The sequence below is a fragment of the Gymnoscopelus microlampas genome, assembly GCF_963454915.1.
Source record: "Gymnoscopelus microlampas genome assembly, chromosome: 5".
Lineage (NCBI taxonomy): Eukaryota > Metazoa > Chordata > Actinopteri > Myctophiformes > Myctophidae > Gymnoscopelus > Gymnoscopelus microlampas.
The window spans coordinates 36,395,507-36,418,801 of record NC_139942.1 but is presented as its reverse complement, the minus strand read 5'-3'; the positions used below and the strand labels follow the sequence as shown (position 1 = coordinate 36,418,801).

The window sequence follows — 23,295 nt, the reverse complement described above, 5'->3', positions numbered from 1 at the left end:
GAGATCAAATAAAGGCTAGAGTTTAAAGTAGCTTAATCACTGAGAAGTAATGAGACCCTCTAGGGTCTCTTTAAACGTAGTGGAGCCGGCTTATGACAACCGACTATATTTGATCTCTGGCGTTTGCACGAGTTCAGTAAGGCTCCAGGTATAAATGAGTGCGTGTGAATAATAGGGAGAGGGAGGGGGTTGGAGGAGAGACAGAGAATGCGAGAGAGAGAGAGAGAGAGAGAGAGAGAGAGAGAGAGAGAGAGAGAGAGAGGGGGGGGGGGGGGGGGGGTTGTGTGTGTGTGTGTGTGTGTGTGTGTGTGTGTGTGTGTGTGTGTGTGTGTGTGTGTGTGTGTGTGTGTGTGTGCTGGTAAGGGGAGCCTCCCGGTGTCTTTTAAGGCAGTAAAAATACAGCGCAATGGTTTTTATCACAGCGCTGCTGGCAGGAGCTGTCCTTTGGCAGTGGTGCTGAAATTCAGTAACCCTGTTAGATTGACATGTACTGTACAAGCCGATGAGATATTAAGTGCCTATCAAACGTGCATTAAACCGCTATTTGTTTCATGACTCTTTTGGACTATGCACAAGGAAATAAAGGTCATTGTTTGATGCATTTTATTATCCTGATATTACTTGATTGCAGAATTCCATTTTCAAAAAGGCCAGCAGCCACTAAACACACAGTAATCCTTTTATACACATATCTGTAATTGTTAAATATCATGTCACTGTCAAGTAGGGTTAAGTCCAGATAGAACAGCGTTCAAGCAGAGAGTTTCCATCAAAATTCACATGAATGTGATTTAGATTCTGGATAAAACATAAAGGAAAGAAAATAACCCCCCTCTCTCCCACAAGCTTCAATGAGGGTTTTTTTCAGTGCTGCAGTCTAGGTTTTTTCAGACGGTATATACCATACCATTATTCCCTCACACACGGCACGTGCACGCGCACATCTACGCGGGTGGTCACAGAATGAATTATTGTCTCCACCAGGCCGAAAGGCATGGCTGAGACTATGTTTTGCACCCTGTCCGTCTGTCTGTCCGTCCGTCCGTCCGTCCGTCCGTCCGTCCACGTCCACCCGTCCTCTGCCCCACATTTTTCACATGGGCCTGTTATAGGGCCTCACCAGGAGGCACATTTTTTGACAGTAGGCTACTCCTACAGATTTTATCCAAACATCACACAAATCGGTACACAGTATCTCTATAGTAGTCATGAAACGAAACTGGTATTTCCGATTTTTCATATTACATCCTGATTGGCTAAGAATGGCTTCCAAAGTTTGCAGGAGTGCTCCGTTTTGAACAAAATGCCTCAAATCATGAACACACTAACACAGCATGCAATTTCCGTGAAATTTTGCACTCACATTCTCACTATAGGCAAGGAAGAAATGCCACTTGAAAATTTTCAAATCAGCCCCATGGTGGCGCTATAACAGGCCGATTCGTGTTTTTACCTATAACCGTATGACCTGTATAAAACTTTGTATGTGCACTGCAGTGCACTCCCTAGAGGCCAAGGAAAAACCTTTGCCCTGCATTTTTCACATCTGCGTTTTATAGTGCCACCAGGCCGACTTATGTAAAACACATTTTTGGATACTCCTTCAGATTTTATCCAAATTTCACGCAAATCGGTACACATGATCTCAAGTCATGTGATCAAGATTGTGATTTTTTATGTTCCATCCTGATTGGCTGAGATTGACATCTAAAGTTTGCAGGAGTGGCCCGTTTTGAAAAAAAAAAAGTGCTGCAAATCATGAACGCAGAGTCCGATTGGGGTGAAACTTTGCACTCACATTCCCTCTACGTTGAGGAACAAATGCCATCCTTTCAACATTGCCCTATTATAGCGCCACCAAGAGGCCGATTTTTGCAACAACAAAAATATATTACTCCTACAAATGTTGTCCAAACATCACACAAATCGGTACATATTATTTCTTTAGTCAAGTGATCAAGACGGGCCGAACCGTCTGATTTTTCACATTCCAGCCTGATTGGCGAATTCCGAACATTGCTGGCCCACACTAACCTACCTGACCTGGCAGAGACCTGTGCTCCGAGGAGCACTTTTTCTAGTTGTACTATGTTTTTAAAAATGTCGGTTTGAGTATACTGCGTATATAGTGTATACTGGTAGAACACACCACTGGTTTTATTTCTCACTCGTATGTAGAGTAAAATGTTGATGTTACATGCTCTGTGCGTGCTAACAATATACAAAGAAGATATAATTACAGGGTATAATACAAGTTTTAAAAAGTAAACAAGTAAAAAGTAAAACCTTTAGCGGCAGTAAAGAGAGTGTTCAGAATATGATGGGAGAATAATTTTGCAACTACAAAATGTATATAGTATACGGTTATGTAGTGCAATTTTTGCAAGGTACAATATGTGCAGGGTATTGACCCAAAAAAAACATTTGACATGGCAGTTTGGCCATTGTTCAGGACTCTGATAGCCTGGAGGGGAAAACTCTTTCTGTCTCTCTCTGGGGTGACCTTGTGACAACGCAGGCACTTTCCTGACTGCAGTGGCATAAACAGTCCATTGCTGGGGTGGTGTTTGTCCTTCAGATTCCTTTTAGCTCTGCTCAAACACCTACCAGTGTATGAGTCCTGCAAGGAGGGGTGGAATTAATCTTCTGCAGGCTACACCAATTAACGTTTGTCATGAAACAGACCCCTGGGTTTTATCACTTGCTCCAGAACCATGGTTGAAAATCACATCTCAAACATGGCCATGGTCACGACAGGAAAACACATTTCTACGGTATGCAGGATCAAGAGAAGGATGCCCCCGTAGTCCATTATTGTTTGTCCTCTCCTTTTACCCCTTGCATAAGCAATTCGCCTTTAGAACCACTCCTTGGTCAGAATTCACAACTTCAACCATGATATTTCCCTATTTGCTGACGATATTCTACTGTATGTCGGTGTTGTTCCTAATTGTTCCTTTTGGTCTTATGATCTCACAATTCGTTTCAGTTTGACACTGTTTTGAATCTAGAACTAAAACATCTCATCTAAATATGACGTGCATCTATTACATCTTCTACTTTAAGGTTGATGGTAAATATAGGTTCTAGTTGGACAGATGGGGGAATACCAGTTTTAAACAACATTATGCAAGAATATAAACTGTTCTTTTCAAGTTCTGAAAGCCAAGTATAAGATTTCTGGTCCCTATATTTTAAATGTTCAAATTAGATCCACTTTGACGTTGTATGGCATGCCCTAGGGCACAACTTAGATATTCATCCATTGTATGCATTTTACTATTTAATAAAAAATATTCTACATTCACTAAAGCTACCAATAAGCCTCTAGCCATCTTCTGCACTGTCTGGGGAAAATGTTTGTCCTATTGACTGCAGTTTGGAAATATATTTACCTCGACCAAGGCAAGCCAACCAATAAAGGGTACACGATAGTTTTGTGTATAGAACTCTATGAAAATAGATCCAGACCACTATCCTAACTGTACATTATGTACTAGGAACTCCAGGTGCATACATGCATATTATGTGGGAATGCACAGTGGCTAAAACCTTCTAGCAAGATGATCCTGAAACTCTGTCTTTAATTACTAACTACCCAATTCTGTAATGTTCCTGAATGTTTAATATTCACTAAATATCTCAATCACTGTTAAGTGTATCATATTAGCAGGTGCGACAACACAACCAAGATGTTGGCAGTTCAATGGAAGCCCCGTAATTCACTCTTTTCAAATTGCCATGGTTGCTTTGCTGTCAGCAATAGATCACATAGGGCCTTAATTTTGTTATTTGTCCAGTCTTTATGTTTTTTGTTGTTGTAGTAAATATTCTATTAAAAGCAGCTGATCACAAAGAAAGAAAGAAATAAAGACAAATTGCACAAAGCACAACATGCAAGTACAATTGACTTAAAGAACCATACTGGTGGTCTGGCATGATTAGTCCATATGACTCACCATATTCTTGCTACCACCAACCATTTTCCAAAGCAGACTGTGGTTGGTTTGAGTTTTGAGGAATCCACTGGATTCTATTCATTTGAATACAATATTAACATCAACTTGCAGGGCCAGATGACTTAAAAACCTGCTTAAGATCACACCAGTCCTCCATGACCTTCACTGGATCCCAGTCAAACAACAAAGAATAGATTTCAAGATACTGATCGCCACCTACAAGGCCCTCAACAAGCTCTCTGACCTCCTCCAAGAACGCCACACCCCCTCCCGCTCCCTCAGGTCTGGTGATGCCAACCTCCTGGACATCCCCAAGACAAAGAAATTAACCTGGGGTGACAGGGCTTTCTCAGTTGCCGCCCGTCCCTATGGAACTCACTCCCAGGTCACATCAAAGCTGCCCCCACCCTTGCCATGTTTAAAACCACTCTCAAAACCCACCTTTTCAGGCTCACATTCCCTATACCTAATTCAAATCCCCCTTTTACTTTTACTTTTTTTGTCATTTCTTTAGCCTTTTAACTAGTCATTTTCCTAAAAAAGTTGTTTTTATTTGTTTTGTTTTGTAAAGTGACTTTGAGTATTTACAAAAGGGCTATGTAAATTGCAAGTATTACTATTATTATTATTATTATTATTATAAGATAGGTAATCCAACACAAGTGAACTTTATTACTGCACGGTTAGCTTTTGTCACAGTTACAGAACTTAAACCTGCTATACTTGATAAACTTGACCGGTCAGCTCTGTACTTGGTCCACACGTTGCGACGCATTACAATATAGAGCTGATATTTTCAGAGAATGTTCCCTCTGAAAATAGGGAGGCTATGGTTCAAGTGGTTAGATATAATCAATAAAATCTGAAGGGAATTAAAAGTTTCTACAAAGACAAAAAACCTAGCCACGAATCAGTGAATTATCTTTGATTCATTGTGTATTTTGTGCTAACATGCTACTCCTGTGTTAGTCTGTGTTTAGCAAACACACATGATTTTGCTGATGTGGCATTATCCAAAACGTCTGCCGGTGTTCAATTCACAGAAATTGCCCTTTAAAATGAGTACTGGGACCACTAATGAACACCACAAACACACAAACACACATACACACAGTGTTTAAAAATGTATATTCAAACATGTATGAAAAAAGAAGGCGAGTCACAGTGAGGTATTATCTAACTGGCCCATTGATCAATGTCTTAGAAAGCTCCCAGTCAGCATTCTGTCGGGACGCAATGATAACAGCTAGAGTTTCATGTGATGGTATAAAAAGACTGCTGCTGGTATAAGATGTTTCTAGCCTCTAGGCTGAAATAGAAGCCTCAAGGCCAAATCACTCAATCGCTCAACAAGGTGTCAATGATACATGGATCACAACAATGATTCAGGGGCAGAACAGCAGACTTCCTTTATCAGTCAGTATGCATGCGCAGTCAGACTGGAATTGGCACAATGTCCTAAAATGAGTGGCAAGGTGTTTAAATTTCAGGCACACCCGTTGTACTTCCTGTCACATGGCTGAACCGCTGGCTGCTGCCCTGATGCCGACAGAAGCAAATCCTAGCTGGCGTCTGTTCACAGCAGATCGATGAGAGGACCTGAAAGGGGACACCTCTGCTGGGAAAAATCCACTCTATCGATCAGAAAGGAACCTAAAGTCCTCTACAGACTTTACCACCTGAAAAAGAGAGATTGTTGTGTGTGTGTGTGTGTGTGTGTGTGTGTGTGTGTGTGTGTGTGTGTGTGTGTGTGTGTGTGTGTGTGTGTGTGTGTGTGTGTGTGTGTGTGTGTGTGTGTGTGTGTGTGTGTGTGTGTGTGTGTGTGTGTGTGTGATTGCATTGTGTTTACTGCTGTTGCAAAGCTGTTGTTTTAAAAAGGATATTTCACTTTCAAACATGTTTGGGGTCATTATAACTGGACAGTGTTTTAAGTTGCTTGATTCAGTATTTTGAAATTGATTTTATCAGACACGCCCCCCTCTTATAAAAACCCATTGTAACTTCAAACTCCATTTTAAGCATAGATAGATTCACTGAAAACACCCATCCTTGGTTCTGGTGACGTGAGGGGCTTTAGGTTTTTCAAGTACTTTTTTAATTTATTGTATTTTATTTATTTATTTTAATTTTCCCAAAAATATATAAAACATAAATGAAAAAAGTAATTGAAAAAACACAGCCCCCTCAGGCATTAAAAGTACAATATCAGTCACCAGAACCAAGAATGGGTGTTTTCGATGAATCTATCATGATTAAAATAGTTTGAAGTTACAATGGATTTGTATAGGAAGGGTGCGTGTCTGATAAAATGAATATCAAATATCTATATACTGAATCAAGCAACTTAAAAACTGTCTGGGGTGCTCACAAAAGCCTGAGTCGACGTTAAAATGACCCCAAACATGTTTAAAAGTGAAATATCCCTTAAGTCCATTGTGCCCCGGTAACCCAAACAGCATTTAAACAACCAAAATCCAAAACCAACTGCTCCACTAACCCCACTTCTGTGGCAGCTTAAATATAAATGATCCAAGAATCCTCCTCTCCTCTTCATCTCCCTCTGAATTTCCTCCCAGTGTCGCCACCTGTTTCCGTCCCAGCCATGCACCTATCTCTGTCATTTCCCCTCCCCGTCCCTTTCTCGCTGTGCCCCCTCTTCCTCTCCTGCATCTCTCAGTCTGTCCTCTCTTCCACCTGCCCCAGACCTACAGCCGTAGGGTATCATCTAGCTTTGCAGTGTGTCCTTGGGGTTCACATAGTGGCAAAGGCACATTGTTCATTCTTTCCCCCCTCTCTTGTATGCTCTGTCTCTGCCCTATTTGTTTCACTTATTTTTGCTGCAACGCTTAGTAATTTTCAAAGTTTCCCTTGTATGAGTGGGATCATGCTCAGACATTGATGCACAAAGTACCCTCTTCTACTATGGTTAGTATTACTTATATTCCCTTCTACACGTATTTGTGCAATAAACCAAACACATGAATTGTATTGCAGGCAGCAGGATATTTCCTAGTGTCTAACTAGTGGTAAAGATGTGCATTCTTGTATGATGCTTCTGCAGACCACAGAGACACTGCAGTGCAGCTAGTGCAGTGCAGCTGTAAATTATACCGTATTCACAGCTTGTGTGAAGTCTGTGGAGCTTGCCCAGATGCCAATACTGAAACCTATCAATAATAGCTACCTGCTGGGTACACCCCCCCCTCGCCTCTCTCTCTCTCTCTCTCTCCCCCCCCCCCCCCCTCCTCTCTCTCTCTCTCTCTCTCTCTCATTGACAGAAAAATATAAATGGGTCTGCGTCTGTCTGAAAGTTTCATGTTGCATCTTTATGATTCCACTGCACCACTAGGGGCCAGCAACACATAGCAGCCTGTCCTGTTACAGAGTCTACATCCCATAGTGCGGAGGCTAGTTTGACAACGAACACCAGAGTACAAAAGAACAGAGGGAGAACTTATGAGAACTTCCATTCATGATGATTCTACTATGAACACGGCTATAATTTGATTCAAGTTGATAGCTTCCTCTTAAAGCAATGGTTGCCTGACAACAACAAACTATACCCAATCACAACAGGATCGTTCCTACGACCTATGGGATTTAAGGAAATCTCCCCCCCGGTAGTGAACAGTGGTGGTGGGGGAGGGACTTCAGTCGGGGTCACTGGAATATGGCGTGGATGGGATGTTTTATGAAATGGACCAAAACAGAGTTCATCAGATCTACAAACACAGTGTGCCGAGGTACCAGGTGAGCAAAGGCAAAAGTATGTATCGTGGGGTTCAGGTAGTAGCGTATGTAGCTAAATCCAGTCCTAAATCATAAGCATAATAACATTGTATATTATCACTGTTATCTAACCGTCATTGTAAACAACTGCTGGAAGTTGTCATGCTGGTAATATGGCTAGTTGGCTACTACTGTCTTAAATATATGAATGTTTTCGACATTTTGAAGGTGTACAGTAGCTACTAGCCAGCTATCCTCCCTGTAATGGCTATGCCTGTTTATTACATTGCCATAGAACACACAATGCAATTTCGTGAAGGGATTCTCCTACAGTACTACAGTACTCACCCATGCTAGGTATAATAGTATCATAGCCATTTGAAAGTTCTGTCAGAAACGTATATACATATAGCTCCATAAAGAACCTCTCACTCTACTACTCTACTATACAGCCCTCGGAGCTGTATAGCGGAGTGAGAGGTTCTTTATGGAGCTAATATACATATTGACACAGGTGATTAGTGATTACAACAAAATGCACCAATTTGTGTGTCCGATACTGGACGTATATGGACTAATTGAAGGAAGTGAATCTGTGTTTAGTGCTGCTGTCACTGTGAATGAATGTCATCCCCTGTGTTGTCATCATTCGTGGAAAAGTGGAGATATTTTACTATCATACGTTTTCTACCATACAATATAACTTTCAAATGGAGATGATACTATAGATACTATGAGACAAGAGCTGTCCTGTCTCCAAGTCGCAACAATAATTATTGGGTGAGTACACAGTGCGACACATTAGAATGCCTCCGAGTTTATCCTATCCACGAAATATTATATTAATATATATATCATTGCAACTCATTAATTTAACTAAGACAAAGACTTATGTTTTGTTAAACATATACATTAAAATGGCAAGGTATGTGCATATTCTGCGTAATAAGAATGTATTACTTGTCAGTAACACTATACAAACACTACTGCGTTGCAGGCTTGCAGCACTTTTAGCACCTGTGTTAAATGCAGACCAACCTATACCTCCCCAGAATTTGTCTGAGTATGCCAGGGTATTTACGTACCGCCAGAGGCCAGTGTCAGTGTAACGCCCGAGAATCGAACTCGGCTGGGTCTTCCACGTGGAAAGTAAACATCTTTAGTAAACTTATTAGGCTTTTGGTTGGTCATCAGGCAGTACCCCCCAAACCCAAAGTAACATCACATATCTCCTGTGTGGAGAGGACTCTCTCCGATGTCGCGATGTGGCAATATCCTCCACGCTGGGTGACTTGACTTCAACCTTGACGACCTTTACACCAAACTCCTTAACTACACACAGTCATTGATACTTACTGTGTATTCCAGAGGGCCATGCTGGTAGAGTCTAACCATGCAATGCTGCTCCTTATGTCAATTTAATTGTACAGATGGTACCTTCGTCCAACTGAAGTAGAACAAAATCCATCCTCCATAAAGCCATCGTCAGAGGATAAATTAGGCTTAATAGAGTAAAGAAAACAATCTCTGACCCATCTAAACCATGCTCTCTCCATTTCTACAGCTACTACCGTACCCTCTGGTCTGGTCGATGCTGCATATCATTGGCCGTCCACCCACAATCCCACTTCAAAAACAGCCTTTTCCCCACTAAAGTTATACCTCTTAGATAATTTCTCTACCCTTGTACTTTTATCCTGCTGATATGCCTGTATTATGCTCGCTGTTTAACATATTACATGTATTGTCTTGGTGTTGTTTTGTGCTATATGGTTATGTGTTGTTTTTTTGTCTTTTTTTTTACAGACAAATATCCCTTCGGGGACAATAAACATTATTATTATATTATTATTCCTACAAATCAGTACTACGTAATACAGGCATTATGTACTATATTGATGGGTATGGGTGCCATGCAATTGTGTTGGTCTATAGTGTCAGTGTTGTAATGTAAACAGTTTGAGAGTCTGAGTGTCATGCCTTATTGAAAGCAAATTCCACCTGTCTGTGGCTGCCATGTGGACATTAAACTGAATCAAAAATGAAACAAAACTCATTTGCTTTTCTGTTTTTGTACAGACTCAGCCCATACCCTCAGCAGAGATGTGCTTTCCGACGAGAGGCCAAGAGGCCAGAAACAAAGAAAGGCAATGTCACCAAAGAAACAGATACTTTGTCCTCTGAAGCCGCTGATGGCACCCAACACAAAGTTGGGCCATCTCCAACACCAGCGCCCCCACCTCCTCGCAGGGTCCCACGACCCAGCCTATTCAAACCCCTGATGTTCACCGTAGGGGTATGTCTCCTCACTCTTCTCATTTATCCTGTGTTGTAAAAGTGCATGGATCTTGGACTGTTCTTTTTCATGTTCAAACCAAAGCAAGGAATGTCATACGTAGCCTACTTCACATTTTGTAGATGGATGGGGCAGTGGTTTGGTTTTCTTGCTGTTGTCTGACTCCATGTTAGTTTACAGGCTGCTCGTTTGGTATGGCGGCCATTCTGCAGTATGAAACACTGAAATATAGAGTTCAGACGGCGAGGGAAGAAGCTGAGTCAGATAAAACGTTGAAAGTAAGTGTACACTTACACTATTTCCGATCGCCAAAATTCTCCCCAAACGTATGTGTTGTGCAGGCATTACAGTTACTTACACCATTATCAACTATAAAGGAATTAGCATTGTTTGTTTTCCCCAAAAGCTTAACAAAACAAACCACCACAATGTTACACTCAGGGTCCTCAGGATATGAGCTACTGGCATGACTGGTGGAACCAGCTGTCAGATTTCCAGAAACAGCTCATCTTGTTAATGACAACGGTGGATGACTTCTGGAGCAGCCTCAGTGAGGGACAGAGAACTGTCAGTGGTAAGCGGCACACACACACACACACACACACACACACACACACACACACACACACACACACACACACACACACACACACACACACACACACACACACACACACACACACACACACACACACAGCTGATTATCAGTTCCTTTTCATTCCAGGTATTATAGCAATAAATGCTGTAGTCTTATGCTGCTGGCGGATCCCCTCCATGCAAAGATCCATGATCAAGTACTTCACTTCCAACCCAGCCTCCAGTGAGTATACACTTCCTACCACTCCCTGGAATAGTCATTTTCTAAGTTTGAAATCTGTCAAATTCCAGTGAAACGGTTTAAGTTCAAACAAAGAAATGCTTCAGCTGAGATGTCTGGGTGTGATGAGGAGGCCTGGATTCACTTCCCTGCAGCAGTGTGTCCGGCTTGGCCAGGTGCTCCACCTAATTCTCTTGGCAGTGTTCACAGATGGGAACCCAGCAGGGGTTTGTGTCCTTGTAGCTGCACTAGCTACTCCTACTCATGTTAAGAAATCCTGGTGAAACTCCTCCCTGTCATGTGAATAGAAGCGGCTGGTGACTTCCATGTGTATCGGAGGAGACATGGTTGTGGTTAAAATTTACCAGTGGAACGCTGTGGTATCCAGTGTAGCGACCAAAACACCACTGATGTACACCCTCCACAGACCAACAGTGGAGGTTGGCAGTGACCGGGACCACAATACACAAGGGGAAATTAACTGCAGCTCATGATTATTACACCATTTAATGATTTAATGGTGTGTTTTCGCTTCCTCTCTCACCAGAAACACGGTGCCTTCCCATGGCCCTGTCCGCCTTTAGCCATTACTCCATCATCCATATGGCGGCCAACATGTGGGTCCTCTGGACATTCTCCTCCAGCATCGTCTCCCTCTTGGGCAGGGAGCAATTCCTCGCCGTTTACCTCTCCGCTGGTATGCAGAAAAGATGATGGATTAAGCCCAATTCATAGTCAGAGTTTTAAGTGAAAAAAAGATTAACGATTTGGAGGTGGGTTAAATGGGAACATAGGGAGCCAGTGGTTTCGAGGCAGCACTTCCTAGCAGTTTAACGTTCCTCGTAAGCGACATGGATTTGTGCAGACTCAGACAAGGGAATGTCGAATGTATGCAGGATTTGCAAAATTAACAGGTACAGTGGTGGATAACTTGTTTGATAATCTGCGTGACAGTTGCCAACTCTCACCCTGACTGTATTTTCAGGTGCCATCTCCAACATGGTAAGCTACGTGTGTAAAACAGCCACCGGACGGCTGCATCCCTCATTGGGAGCGGTGAGGATGCTTTTTACAAAAACAATAAAGAATAAAACAATTCAGCTCAGTTAAAAAATGTGAAACAGAAATGCAATCTTTTCATGTCTCTAATTGTGTCATCTGCAGTCCGGCGCTGTCATGACCGTCCTGGCAGCGGTCTGTACAAAGGTGCCAGAAGCTAAGCTAGGAATTATTCTCCTTCCCATTATCACTTTCTCAGCAGGAAATGTAGGTGATATACACACTTTGTACACACATGATCATATTGATGTGTTGCTATTTGCGTGCATGTGATTGTGTTCCATGGATGGTGGGAAAATGTGTACCTGCTAAACTAAAATAATACACACTATCAGGGTGTTAAGATCCATATTTTGTCTATTTCTACTGCAGGCGACAAATGTACCGTGTCTGTGCATGAAATAACAGTGTTAGATCCCAGTGTGTGAGTGAATGTGTAAGTATGCATCAAGGAATGCATGGAAAGGAGTTGTATCTGAGTTGTGCTGTGCAGTACCGTGCCTACTGCAGTACCCACTGCAGTAACTCAATGTACCTCATATCTATCTTACTTTAGGCTTTGAAAGCTCTTGTTGCCATAGATGCAGCAGGACTTCTTTTGGGATGGCGATTTTTTGATCATGCAGCTCATCTCGGTGGAGCCCTCTTCGGAGTGTGAGTGACCAGTGTTTCTAATTTTAACTAAGTTTATGCTTTGGCAAAAGTATTGTTGCTTGAAAAAAAAGCATTTTAGCTAAAAACCAAAAAAAAGAATGTTGCTAAATGCTTCCACATTTAGCAATTAAGATTTGCACTGACCTGGTGAATGAATGATCACTAATAAAGATTAACATGCATCAACAGACTTGTGTACAATGCAACCTAAATGTTTAGCAAGAGTCTTTCCACAATAGGGTCTATATATACTTATCCTGTCCCTCTGTCCTACAGGTGGTACGTAGCATATGGTCACAAGCTTATGTGGAGAAAGAGGGAACCTCTTGTAAAGTTTTGGCATACCATGCGGTCTCCAGGTGCTGGTGGAGGCAGGCCAGGAAGTGGACCTGGTGTCAATAGTGGTGCAGGGCCTGGACCAAAATAAGAGTCATGTGGCGATTGTAATCACCCCTTGAAGAGTGATCTGGTGTCGTGGTACAGGGAGATCTTCGACTCGGAGAAAATCCCCTATTTAAAAAATAAATAAAAAACCTTAGTACACAACCAATTCAACCGCTGACCTACAGTAAATCCATCTCACACATTTCCTATTCACATTGCTGAATAGAATTGCTCATTAAGCAAGCATAAAGAAATGTGTGCAAAGACTGCCCAGAAAAGTTCTAAATTAGTTTGAACATTTGTGTGCAGCTGAGCAACTTTATGCATACTGTATATCAGTGATGTGGCTTGGAATGGATTGATCAATTCTACAACTGTAATATGTACAGTATGATCTTTTGGGATGTTTAGATTTTCTTTTTAACTATACCAGCTCTTTAATAAACACAAAATATATTTTTAGGTGGGTCACTAATTAATCCAATGATGAGAGTGAAGTTCCATTTTGTCATTTTTTATCACTTCCAATTTCACTTGTTTATCCTGTATGAGTTCTCTCCTGTTTGGATGAAATTGGTATCCTGACCTGAAAATGTCTTTGTTTTTACTAAAGAAATGGAGAGATGGGGAGACCCCTGTTACTGAATAAACACTCTAGTCTATAGCAATGGCGATCTAAAGCTATTCAATTCAACACTTGAAAAAAACATCACACCACCTTTAAGACCCATCCGAAAAAACATAAAACAACCATATAAATGTATATTGTTTGTCATGGTTTGTGTGAAAGAGAAGATGTACAGTAAAAGACAGATACCTCATTGTTGTTCTTTGACCTACAGTAAGAACTCAATTTCCTCTTTGTCTGAACTTTGTTGTGCTGGAACAATATTACAATAAAACTATTTAATTATTATTAAACCACTTTCTCATCTCTCGCTAAGTACTGTATAGCATAGCCTCACACAACCAATGGACTGAGTTGGGGGTGCAAAGCTTCGTGCATCAACTTACATCATCAACCAATGGTGAAATATCCTGACATTTAATTAATGTAAAGCTGCAGTCCATGACTTCCATGTCCTACCTGGGTCTCCTACAGGAGAGAACACATTTCCACTGCTCTTCTGATAAGTAATTCCTGCTTGGTCAAGGGAGATATTGCACATGAGCTTCAGGCAGTAATGGTTGTCAACCACTAGGTGTCCTACCCAACACCAGAGTAGGGAGATGACCTCCAACCATTGCAGATGTGCTAATTATATTGTACTCTAATAAGTATGCACATTGATTACAATAGTTTTATTCATAAAATGAAGTTCCGGATTGCAGCTTTAAGATGACAATTTAGTGATAGCAATATTTCTATAAAATCCCACTGATTCGCAACTATACCCTAGTAACTTATTTTGTTCTCATTAAGCCTTCCAATGATGTAGACAGAAAATGTAATTCACAGGACATAATTAAGTTTCCTTGATTACAGTAATACAGTAGAATATTAACTATTTTTATACTATAGGAAACCTTGCATTAAGTATGCTCGTATTACTAGGAATGGTGTGTGTCATCTGTTTGTCATGACCAACAAACAAACATTTTAGCTGTCAAGATAAAGGTTCTAGCATGCAATGACTATTTTGAATTGTGCTCTAGTGATGCCGGGTCGACCCATAACCCACGGGTTGGGTGAAGAAGAACTTTTTTAGCGGGCGCAATTATTCATGAATGCTGGCACCCACGGGTTGTTTTTTCCTCCAAGATTATCAACACTATTAAACCCTTTCAACCTAGCATCCCTGGTTTGGGCACGTCATAGGCAAAAACATCTGCAAATATTCGATCCAATCTACATGCATTGTGAGCCTATAGCTATTTTCACTATTTGTCATACAACAAAATATATAGGACTTAAGTGGTTAAGGTTTTTCCAACAACAAATCAGGTTGTGGCTATTAATTAAGAACAGAAGAGAGACTTTAGCGTTTAGAGACTGACTTGAGAGTCAAGACTGAAGTTCTCATCAAAGTCAACAGAATTTATTCTTCAGCAATATTTGATCTCTGCACAGTCACAGCAAAAAACAATGATTGTCAGTACAGATCTGTTGAATCTGGAGGGGGAAAAAAGTCCCACAAGATAAATGTGGCTAAGACACATTATCACTATTACACAGAATCAGGTTCTAAGGCTAAATATGATTTGTCGACCAACATATTGCCTGAGTTTAAAGTGATCCTGTGCCACCTTCTAAAACAACTACATTTCTATAGAAAGTACAATTCTCATGTACAGCAAGGTTACTCTTTTGAACATAAAAAAATATGTCAAAGCTGCAGGTGAGACTGACATCTGCTGGCTTTTAAAGTAAGTGCATAACAAAGTACTCCAGTTGTAAACACTAAGGTAAAGGCAGCTTTGGCAAGAAAAAAATCAGGCTAAAGCCTAATTTATACACGATTTTAATTATGTTTGATAAGCGGCAAACAAGGACAAATTAGGCTTAATCTGGTTCACTGCTAAACATCTATTTAAAAAAAGAAAAAGCACCATCTGTGTTTGTATTCAAAAGTAAGAAGGTTATGTATTAATCTAAACCCCCAGCCCTTTCAAATGCTGTATGACTTTAAGTAAGTCACACATCGTAGACCCACCTGAACCGGACTACATGCATCGGACTTCGTTCCATCCATGGCAGGCAGTCAGTGAATTGAATCCCATAGTATCTACTCCCCCCTCAGCCCTTGCACTTGTGGTTGTCATAGCAACTTCTCCCCCTCAGCCCTTGCTCTTGTGATTGCCATAGCTGGGGAAGCCAAACTGGCAGAGCATCAGGTTGGAGAAGCAGAGTGGCATGGAGCCGTAGATCTGTGCCAGCCTGTTCAGACAGTAGGACCTCTGGAGGAGGTGTTCGGGACGATGCCACATACCGAGGTACCCGCTGCTGGCATCTTTCTCCAGGTTGCGTAGGTCCACAGGCTTGACAAAGACCCCTGAGGGTCTGTTGATGCTGCCCTTTGACCTGGGTAAGCTTGACAATCTCGAATGTTTCCCCAAATGCATTGCCACGGCAAAATTCATGGCAATGTCGTCGCAATTCTCAGTTTCATCAATCAGCTTGTGTACTGCTTGAGGCTGGTCCTGGAAGAGTTGCAGGTATTGGTGGTGGAAGAAAGCCGCACCAATCAGCACCATGGAGTACCTACAGTGGAAAGTATAGAAGGTTAAACTGTGGACCTCCGACAACCAAAACAAATACAAAGTTTGCTGACACAGCACATGCTAGTGTGTAAATACTGCAATGCATGGAAAACAGTCAAACAATAAAATCAGATTCAAATATATTGATGCGGGGGAAATGTGGTCAATTCAATAATCAAAGAAGCAATAGAAGAGTCAACAAAATAGAAAATAAAGCAAGCAAATATTCATGACATTTTGTATGACAGTGTCTCAAGAAAACAGAAAAAAACAGAATGCTGCTCTTTTTGGAAATGTTTTGCCTAAAATGACATTGCCCACAATATGGACGCCAGGTTGAAAGTGGTTGAAGGATGACATACCTGTCACCTCCACCTATTTCTGGATCCTGCAGCTCAAAGCTTCCATAGCTATACACTCCACCCGCCATGCAGACATGTTTTCGAGGGACAAAACCAACAATTTGATCCGGAAATTGCTGTGGAACAAAATAAGACTTTCATATTGTAGCAGCTCAGTTTCATGTAAAATATGACAACAGTCTGTCTATGTATGACAAATGTTACATCATGTCAATGTCTAATGGACATTCTCTATATAATCAATGGAATCCAGATACATACTGATGGTATCCATTACCTTCCAGACAGAGAAAGCAAAACTGATGTCAGGAACGCTGACCAAGGTATCATCATCCAGCATCAACACAGCTAAGGTGTTGGAAACAAGACATAATGTTAGAGAAAGATAAGTCATTCAGAGTAAGACAGACCATGACAGACAACACACACACACACACACACACACACACACACACACACACACACACACACACACACACACACACACACACACACACACACACACACACACACACACACACACACACACACACACCAAGTTCATGAAAGTCCCATGACAATATAGAAAACACACAAACAGTAGCCCAGTTGATAAACTGACCATCTGTATCAATTTCAGTGAAAGGCTGTAGTCTGTTGCGCATGTGATTGATACTCTGCTCCTTGAAGACCACAGGGACCGGATGGGGCCCAAAGGAGTCCCAAAGCTTTTGGGGGGTTTGTTCCCCAATGTTGTTCCAAACTATGATTATCTGCTGAAGGTGAGGTACCCCCTGGTAATGGTTCAGGAGTCTGAGCAGAATATCTGTGCGGTTATACGTTTGGATGATGATAGTGAATCCCTCTTCTTCCTCCTCTTTTGTATCAGTATGGCTTTGTGCAAAGGTGACCTTGTTGGGTGACGCTCTACGCAGCACTCCCATGACACCATCGCCTCCCCAGTCTTCAGCAGGTGGCAATAGAGCGGTCAAGGCTGCACAAACTAGAAGCAGGAGGAGCAGTATTGGCCAAACTAGATAAGGCCGCCGGAGACCCATACAGCTGCGAAGGACTCTGTAGCAAGACAGATGCAACATTTAAGTTAAGTCATGAAACTTTTTCTTCTTGCACAGTTCATTGATCTCCATGACCTGTGTAATGGGAAGTTTAATTCAGCATCCAGTGACAGCTGCTCTGATTTTAACCACTTAAGCTATATTTAAGCTACTTCAGTGGTCACTTCTCTCTCAACTCTTCTATAAAAAGTAGCATTACTCATGAAAAAAAAACAATTTATTTTGGAAGAAATTAACTAAAATCAAATGTATTTATAAAGCATATGTAAAAGCCACTTTAGCTGACCAAAGTGCTATACATTACATGAAGTAGGCTAATAACTATTGACAAACAACAACTAGACATAACTTCTTAAAACATGGAGAAAATATGACTAACATTACCTCATTTTATATTCATATTCATATCATAGCTGATATGAGAGCAAGACCTCTTAATTTACACGCCCGGCCAAATGTGTTGACACGTAAAAGAACTTTGAAGAAAAGAGTTCCACGACAAGCTGTCAACAAACAGGAGCTCGCAGTTAAGTAGCTGCCATCTTTGCTAGGCTAGTAGCTGTTACATTACCATAGCAACCTCCTAGTAGTCCGAAGCGCTTCTATTTACATCTCAGAGCTCAGATCCGGTCTTTAGCCCACTGACTGTATCCGGTAATTTTCACACAAACAACGTGAACGCGCAGATACCATTTCCGTATCCGTTCTAAGCCGGATCTGAAATCTTCAAAGTGAATCAACCCTACGAAGAACGTAGTTGATAGGAAGCGGAAACTGTATTTTCTAACGGTGACTTTTACCGGTGAAGTTACCATATTATCAAAACAGATGTGTTTTGCGTTGCAGTGATTTGGCGATCAGGTCTGCAGACCTTTTTTCTTTTTTTGTATGTATGTTTTTACACAATTTCGATTCTTGTTCGGATTTTCAACTTTACCTTCTTTCACGTCAGCGAGTGTCGGCTTTTTCCCATAATGTGTTCTCTAAACTGTCCCAATGTTCCTCTTTCCAACGGACTGCACATTCCCCAGCTTGGATTAGGTGCGTTTGATTTATGCAATGTATACAGTTGCTGCCTCTGCACATCCCTGTCAGTGTGTTTAACAAACTGTCACTGTAACACAGTTTGTGAAAACACACATGAACATTGAACATGATTGATCTGATGTCCATTGCTTTCTGCCATATAGTTTTTGATCACGTTTTTGTAATACGACATTGCACATGTTAATATATCATCTATTCATTTGAAGCTTTAGATGTTGTGCTTTGTGTGGTTTTAAATATGTATGACACTTCAAAATATAAATTAAGAAATCAATACAACGTTAATATCATAACCCTTTGTTTACTGCAGAGATATTTTCTATCCTAACCCCATTTTTACGGCCAGCTCCAACACCACCTGACAAGGTGTAATAATAAATACAAATTTAAATAAACTAATCTCTGGAAGACAGGTGTTTGTTTACTGTTGTGAGACAGGAGAACTGAACAGCTGAACATAAATATGCAAAGCCTGAACCCAACACAGTGCACTGCAAGACCCAAGCACCCTCCAATTAAAGGGATAGTTCACCCAAATCTATCAATTACACACCCCACGAAGCCTTGAATCCATGGATATTTCTTTGTTTTTGTCGCATTCCTAAGCCAATAATTGGATGACCGGTGGAAAGATGCCATTTAATATGTACGGTAGGAGACTCAAAGTTGACACTTTGAGTCTCCTACCAGAGACTCCGCCGGTCATCAAAGTGTGTGCAGACAACACATAAGTGCCAGTGTGTCACCACTAGTTAGGGTTGATGTGTAGATTGTGTACACTACACTACACTACACTACACTACACTACACTACACTACACTACACTACACTACACTACACTTGAACTTGCTTTGTCCAAGTATCTTCCTACCTTAGTTTAGCCACTTTAGCCACATTCTAAAGATCAATTATAGTCTTCTTCAGTGGTGTTCCTGGGTGCATGAAGCACCCCATTGTTGCCACACCAACATAATCAAGTGGTGATGGTCTATACCCCATCCACTGACTTACTTACTTACTTACTTACTCAACCAGGCAAGCAAAAAACTCATTAACTAACTAATCATAACTCTAAGGGAAATTAACTTTTAAACTCAATGAATGACAAGGCTCCGTTATGTTATATGCAATGTACGATTTCTGTGAAATGTTTGTCCTTGATCTCTTCAAAGGAACATCACATGATGGTGGATACTCCCACGATGCTGCTGTGTATGCAATCCGTGAGTGTGGTGTACGGCACATTGACACAGCAAAGCGTTATGGCTGTGAGACACAGCTAGGTGAAGCTATCAGAGAAAGTGGGATTCCACGAAGTGAGTTGTGGCTCACCAGTAAACTCTGGTGTGGGGACTATGGATATGAAAATGCCAAAAAGGCCTGCCTTGACTCCTGCTCCCGCTTGGGGGTGAAATATCTTGGTACGCTCATTTGTAAGATAATGTCCACCTACTGTAGGATTTGAGCTAAACAGTCTGTAAACCACATTATCCCTATCTTCTTACTCTCAAAATGTAATTTTGCTTACCACTCAGATTTGTACCTGATGCACTGGCCAGATGCCAGACAACCCGGTCACTCTAACAGGGAAGTGAGAGCTGAGACTTGGAGAGCCCTGGAGGAGCTCTATGAAGAGGGTGAGAAACAAAGGGAAATATTTAAAGGTAGGGTAAGTGATATTTTTTGGTTAAAACAAAAAGTATTTTGTTAAAAGGTTAAAATACTATATTCTGATTGTAATCATTGCTATAGAGTGTTTGTTCAGTAACAGGAGTCTCCCCGTCTCTCCAGCTCTTTAATAAACAGAAAATACATTTTACGGTAGGTGTCAAAATCTCAGCCAATCAGGAGAAAGTACCCATTTTTAAGCTTAATTTGTATAGTGTTCCAGTTCCAATTTTGCATGCTCATTTCTTAGTGTCATCACTTCCAATTTCACTTGTTTAATCTATATCCTGATTGAGTTCTCTGTCCTGGTTGGATAAAATTGGAAATGAAACTGAAACTGAAACGGAAATGCATTTTCTGTTTAATAAAGAGGTGGAGAGACAAGGAGACTCCTTTTACTGAACAAACACTCTATAGCAATGAGTACTATCAAAATATAGAGCTATTTAACACTTATTTTAACCAACGCAAATCACTTACCCTACCTTTAACTTTCAAGTAATTAAATAATTATAAAATGCTTATTACATGGATTTGACATTTTGCACTTATAAGAGCCTCTCAGAAGTCAGAAGTCATGAGTAAAAAAAAGGTCTAAGGCCTGCCTTTAAGTGACTATATGTTTTAATTGTGGTAAGTCGAAGGAGTCAAAGGTGTAATTTAACTACATGAACACTAGCATCCCTATTCTGGGCCTGTTATAATAGGCGAAATAGCCAAAATAGTGAGCTTGTAGATCGGCTATAGAGGGGGAAAAAATAGGGGGCCAAGGAAAGACACCTGGGGGACCCTGGTTAAGTATTTCCTTTGGAAAGCATATCTTTGCTATGCACTACTCCTGTGTACATTTCCAAATGAAAAAAGAATCTAAAAGGGCCTGTGTATTGTGCTCACATTTCATATAGCGCACCTCTGTCGTTTATGCTTCTGTAGGGGTGTGTCGGGCTATTGGTGTAAGCAACTTCCTGATCCACCATCTGCAGCAGTTAAAGGAGGACTGTAGTGTGGTGCCACATGTCAACCAAGTGAGTATTCCAGCTAGCTAACCAACCTTAGACCAATATCTATAGGGGTGTGCTGCTGATGGATCTAAATGTGTCTTACTAGGACATGCAAAAACACTGGTATGGTCCTATTTGAAAGTATAACTTGTGCAACACATGAAACAATTGAGTAAGAATAGTAGATATTAGATTTCCTCTAGAGGTCCTTTCTGATATTAATGAACAGTTTGTTTCTAAGTGGCTGCCTTCAACAGACGAAATATTAAGCTCTGCTTAACTCCAATCAGGTGGAGTTTCATCCGTTCCAGCAGCCCAATCAGCTGGTGGAGTACTGTCGTCAGGAGGGCATAGTGTTTGAAGGGTACTGCCCCCTGGCCAAGGGACAGGCCCTTAACCATCCCACTGTTCTACAGCTTGCCCGAAAGTACGAACGCACTCCTGCTCAAATCTGCATACGCTGGAGCATACAGGTATTAATCATGTCAAAATATTAAAGCACATATATTTTCCCCAAGGTTAACCACTCTTTCGATGCTTATTGCCTTGAACTCTGTAGGCCTTATGCATGCATTATTATGTATTAGTGTGTTAACTACTTTTCCATTTCAGAATGGTGTTGTCACAATACCCAAATCTACCAAGAAGGAGAGAGTACAAGAAAATTGTCAAGTGAGTTAAACATTAACACTTGCTCATGTGCATGTTTGTCACTTTAGCCTCAAATGAGGGAAGTCAGTTAAACATATTTGGTAAAGGTCAGTGGGAATTTCTGGGAAAACACAAGATGTTCCAGAAACGTACTGCCCGTTTCCAACCATATCAATATCCATATACCCTACCCACTTTCGTCCTCTCCTTTAACTCCCCTACTACCACCTCCACCACCACCACCACCGTCCTTCCTCTCTCAGGTGTTTGGGTTCCAGTTGCAGGAGGTGGACATGGCAACTTTGGGCAGATTGCATGATGGGAGACACGTATCCTGGGATCCCACCCATGTGGAGTAGCACAAGGTGTTTACCAACATCTCCATTCTATTGTTGCTTCACTATCGCACTCTCCTCTCAACGCAAGCCTACGTATCTGTTGATTCTCAGCATCTTTCCCCATGGTGCCTTGTTATGATCTTTGTATTCATAATAAGGGATTCTTCTCCTTTTCATCATGCTGTTCTGCTTTGTTGCCGGAGTATACTGTGTTGCACATTGCATTCATCATGAATACACAGAATGTGATGTAACTATCCCTTGTTATTTAGGGATGAGTACCCAACTACCTCTACAAAAGCCTTGTTTGGATTTTACAGGGGAAAGCGTTGTGAATGGGAACAGATTTTCTTTATTCTATTGTGATTATGTTATCTGTGTTGTCCTAGGCTAGAACTACTTCTCTCCTCTTACTCATCTACATCTCACTTTATACCTCGATTTACTCCTTGCCTACATCTTCTCACCGAATAACTTACCCATCGATCTCAACCACCAACTAATATGGTTGCTGACTCTGTCCTGGTCAGCAGTTAAAAACTCAATTGTAATGAGGTGGCTGGTCCTTCTAATGTGAAGTTCACAGTTCAGAAAACATAGCAGTAACCAATAGGCAATAATTTCCGGAGCTAAGATTGATAGATAGCCTGTCTATGTATTTCTGCTATAGACATACTACAGTATACTCAAATCCATGTCATAGTCATGAGATGGATTTTACACTTTGGACCAGTGTTCCTCCTTTGATGCTAGGTTACTTGTTTATTCATAATTTTGGTGTTTCAACAGGTCTTTGATTTCTTGCTCTCTTCAGAGGACATGGACAACGTCAGGAAACTACACTGCGACATGAAACTCATTCATCTAAGTTATCCACTCTGGAAAGAACAAACACACACATGTGATCCAACACATCTGGAGAATGACATTCTTGTAGCAATCTCTGAGACCTTCAGTGCCTTATAGTTAGACAATTTGAGTTTCTACCTGAAGTGCTTTAAATCTTTCTTTGAGAGCAAAACTGAATACAATAAAATGTTATTTTAAAGACTGAGCGTTCTCTACACATGTCTT

At 41.1% G+C, this 23,295-nt stretch overlaps 3 protein-coding genes across 4 annotated transcripts; 2 read left to right on the top strand and 1 right to left on the bottom strand.

Annotated features, from left to right (window-relative positions):
* The first annotated feature begins 7,609 nt into the window (after positions 1-7,609).
* Positions 7,610-13,776, top strand: LOC311046027 (presenilin-associated rhomboid-like protein A, mitochondrial). The gene is made up of 10 exons (XM_084058118.1): positions 7,610-7,709; positions 9,768-9,984; positions 10,158-10,262; positions 10,426-10,558; positions 10,709-10,804; positions 11,349-11,498; positions 11,787-11,857; positions 11,966-12,067; positions 12,417-12,514; positions 12,791-13,776. The coding sequence occupies exons 1-10, from the start codon at positions 7,630-7,632 to the stop codon at positions 12,939-12,941; spliced, it is 1,203 nt and encodes a 400-aa protein (XP_083914244.1). The 5' UTR covers positions 7,610-7,629; the 3' UTR covers positions 12,942-13,776.
* Positions 13,777-14,932: 1,156 nt separating this feature from the next.
* extl2 (exostosin-like glycosyltransferase 2) lies at positions 14,933-18,056 on the bottom strand. Its single transcript, XM_084058123.1, has 5 exons — positions 17,901-18,056; positions 17,063-17,514; positions 16,739-16,809; positions 16,462-16,577; positions 14,933-16,100 (listed from the first exon to the last, which is right to left on the bottom strand). Exons 1-5 carry the CDS (start codon positions 17,903-17,905, stop codon positions 15,677-15,679), a joined length of 1,068 nt encoding a protein of 355 aa, XP_083914249.1. The 5' UTR covers positions 17,906-18,056; the 3' UTR covers positions 14,933-15,676.
* Positions 18,057-18,316: 260 nt separating this feature from the next.
* LOC311046033 (putative oxidoreductase ZK1290.5) lies at positions 18,317-23,272 on the top strand. Of its 2 annotated transcripts, XM_084058126.1 has the most exons (8): positions 18,317-18,557; positions 19,736-19,984; positions 20,099-20,200; positions 21,165-21,256; positions 21,523-21,705; positions 21,845-21,904; positions 22,147-22,248; positions 23,011-23,142. In XM_084058126.1, exons 1-7 carry the CDS (start codon positions 18,491-18,493, stop codon positions 22,240-22,242), a joined length of 849 nt encoding a protein of 282 aa, XP_083914252.1. In that variant the 5' UTR covers positions 18,317-18,490; the 3' UTR covers positions 22,243-22,248; positions 23,011-23,142. The 2 variants fall into 2 exon arrangements, with proteins under 2 accessions (XP_083914252.1, XP_083914251.1); XM_084058125.1 differs by lacking the exon at positions 22,147-22,248 and having other exon boundaries at positions 23,011-23,272.
* Positions 23,273-23,295: the final 23 nt, after the last annotated feature.

What these genes read in the sequence shown, in the direction of transcription:
- LOC311046027 (XM_084058118.1), top strand. Translation starts at nt 7,630, where the DNA reads ATGGCGTGGATGGGATGTTTTATGAAATGGACCAAAACAGAGTTCATC. An exon ending in ACAGTGTGCCGAGGTACCAG is followed by an intron (nt 7,710 to 9,767) that starts GTGAGCAAAGGC and finishes GTTTTTGTACAG; the next exon opens with ACTCAGCCCATACCCTCAGC. An exon ending in TCACTTTCTCAGCAGGAAAT is followed by an intron (nt 12,068 to 12,416) that starts GTAGGTGATATA and finishes ATCTTACTTTAG; the next exon opens with GCTTTGAAAGCTCTTGTTGC.
- extl2 (XM_084058123.1), bottom strand. An exon ending in CACTGAAATTGATACAGATG is followed by an intron (nt 16,810 to 17,062) that starts GTCAGTTTATCA and finishes CCAACACCTTAG; the next exon opens with CTGTGTTGATGCTGGATGAT. An exon ending in TTGCTTTCTCTGTCTGGAAG is followed by an intron (nt 16,578 to 16,738) that starts GTAATGGATACC and finishes TTTGTTCCACAG; the next exon opens with CAATTTCCGGATCAAATTGT.
- LOC311046033 (XM_084058125.1), top strand. Translation starts at nt 18,491, where the DNA reads ATGTGTTCTCTAAACTGTCCCAATGTTCCTCTTTCCAACGGACTGCAC. An exon ending in CTTGGGGGTGAAATATCTTG is followed by an intron (nt 19,985 to 20,098) that starts GTACGCTCATTT and finishes CTTACCACTCAG; the next exon opens with ATTTGTACCTGATGCACTGG. An exon ending in TGGTGCCACATGTCAACCAA is followed by an intron (nt 21,257 to 21,522) that starts GTGAGTATTCCA and finishes AACTCCAATCAG; the next exon opens with GTGGAGTTTCATCCGTTCCA.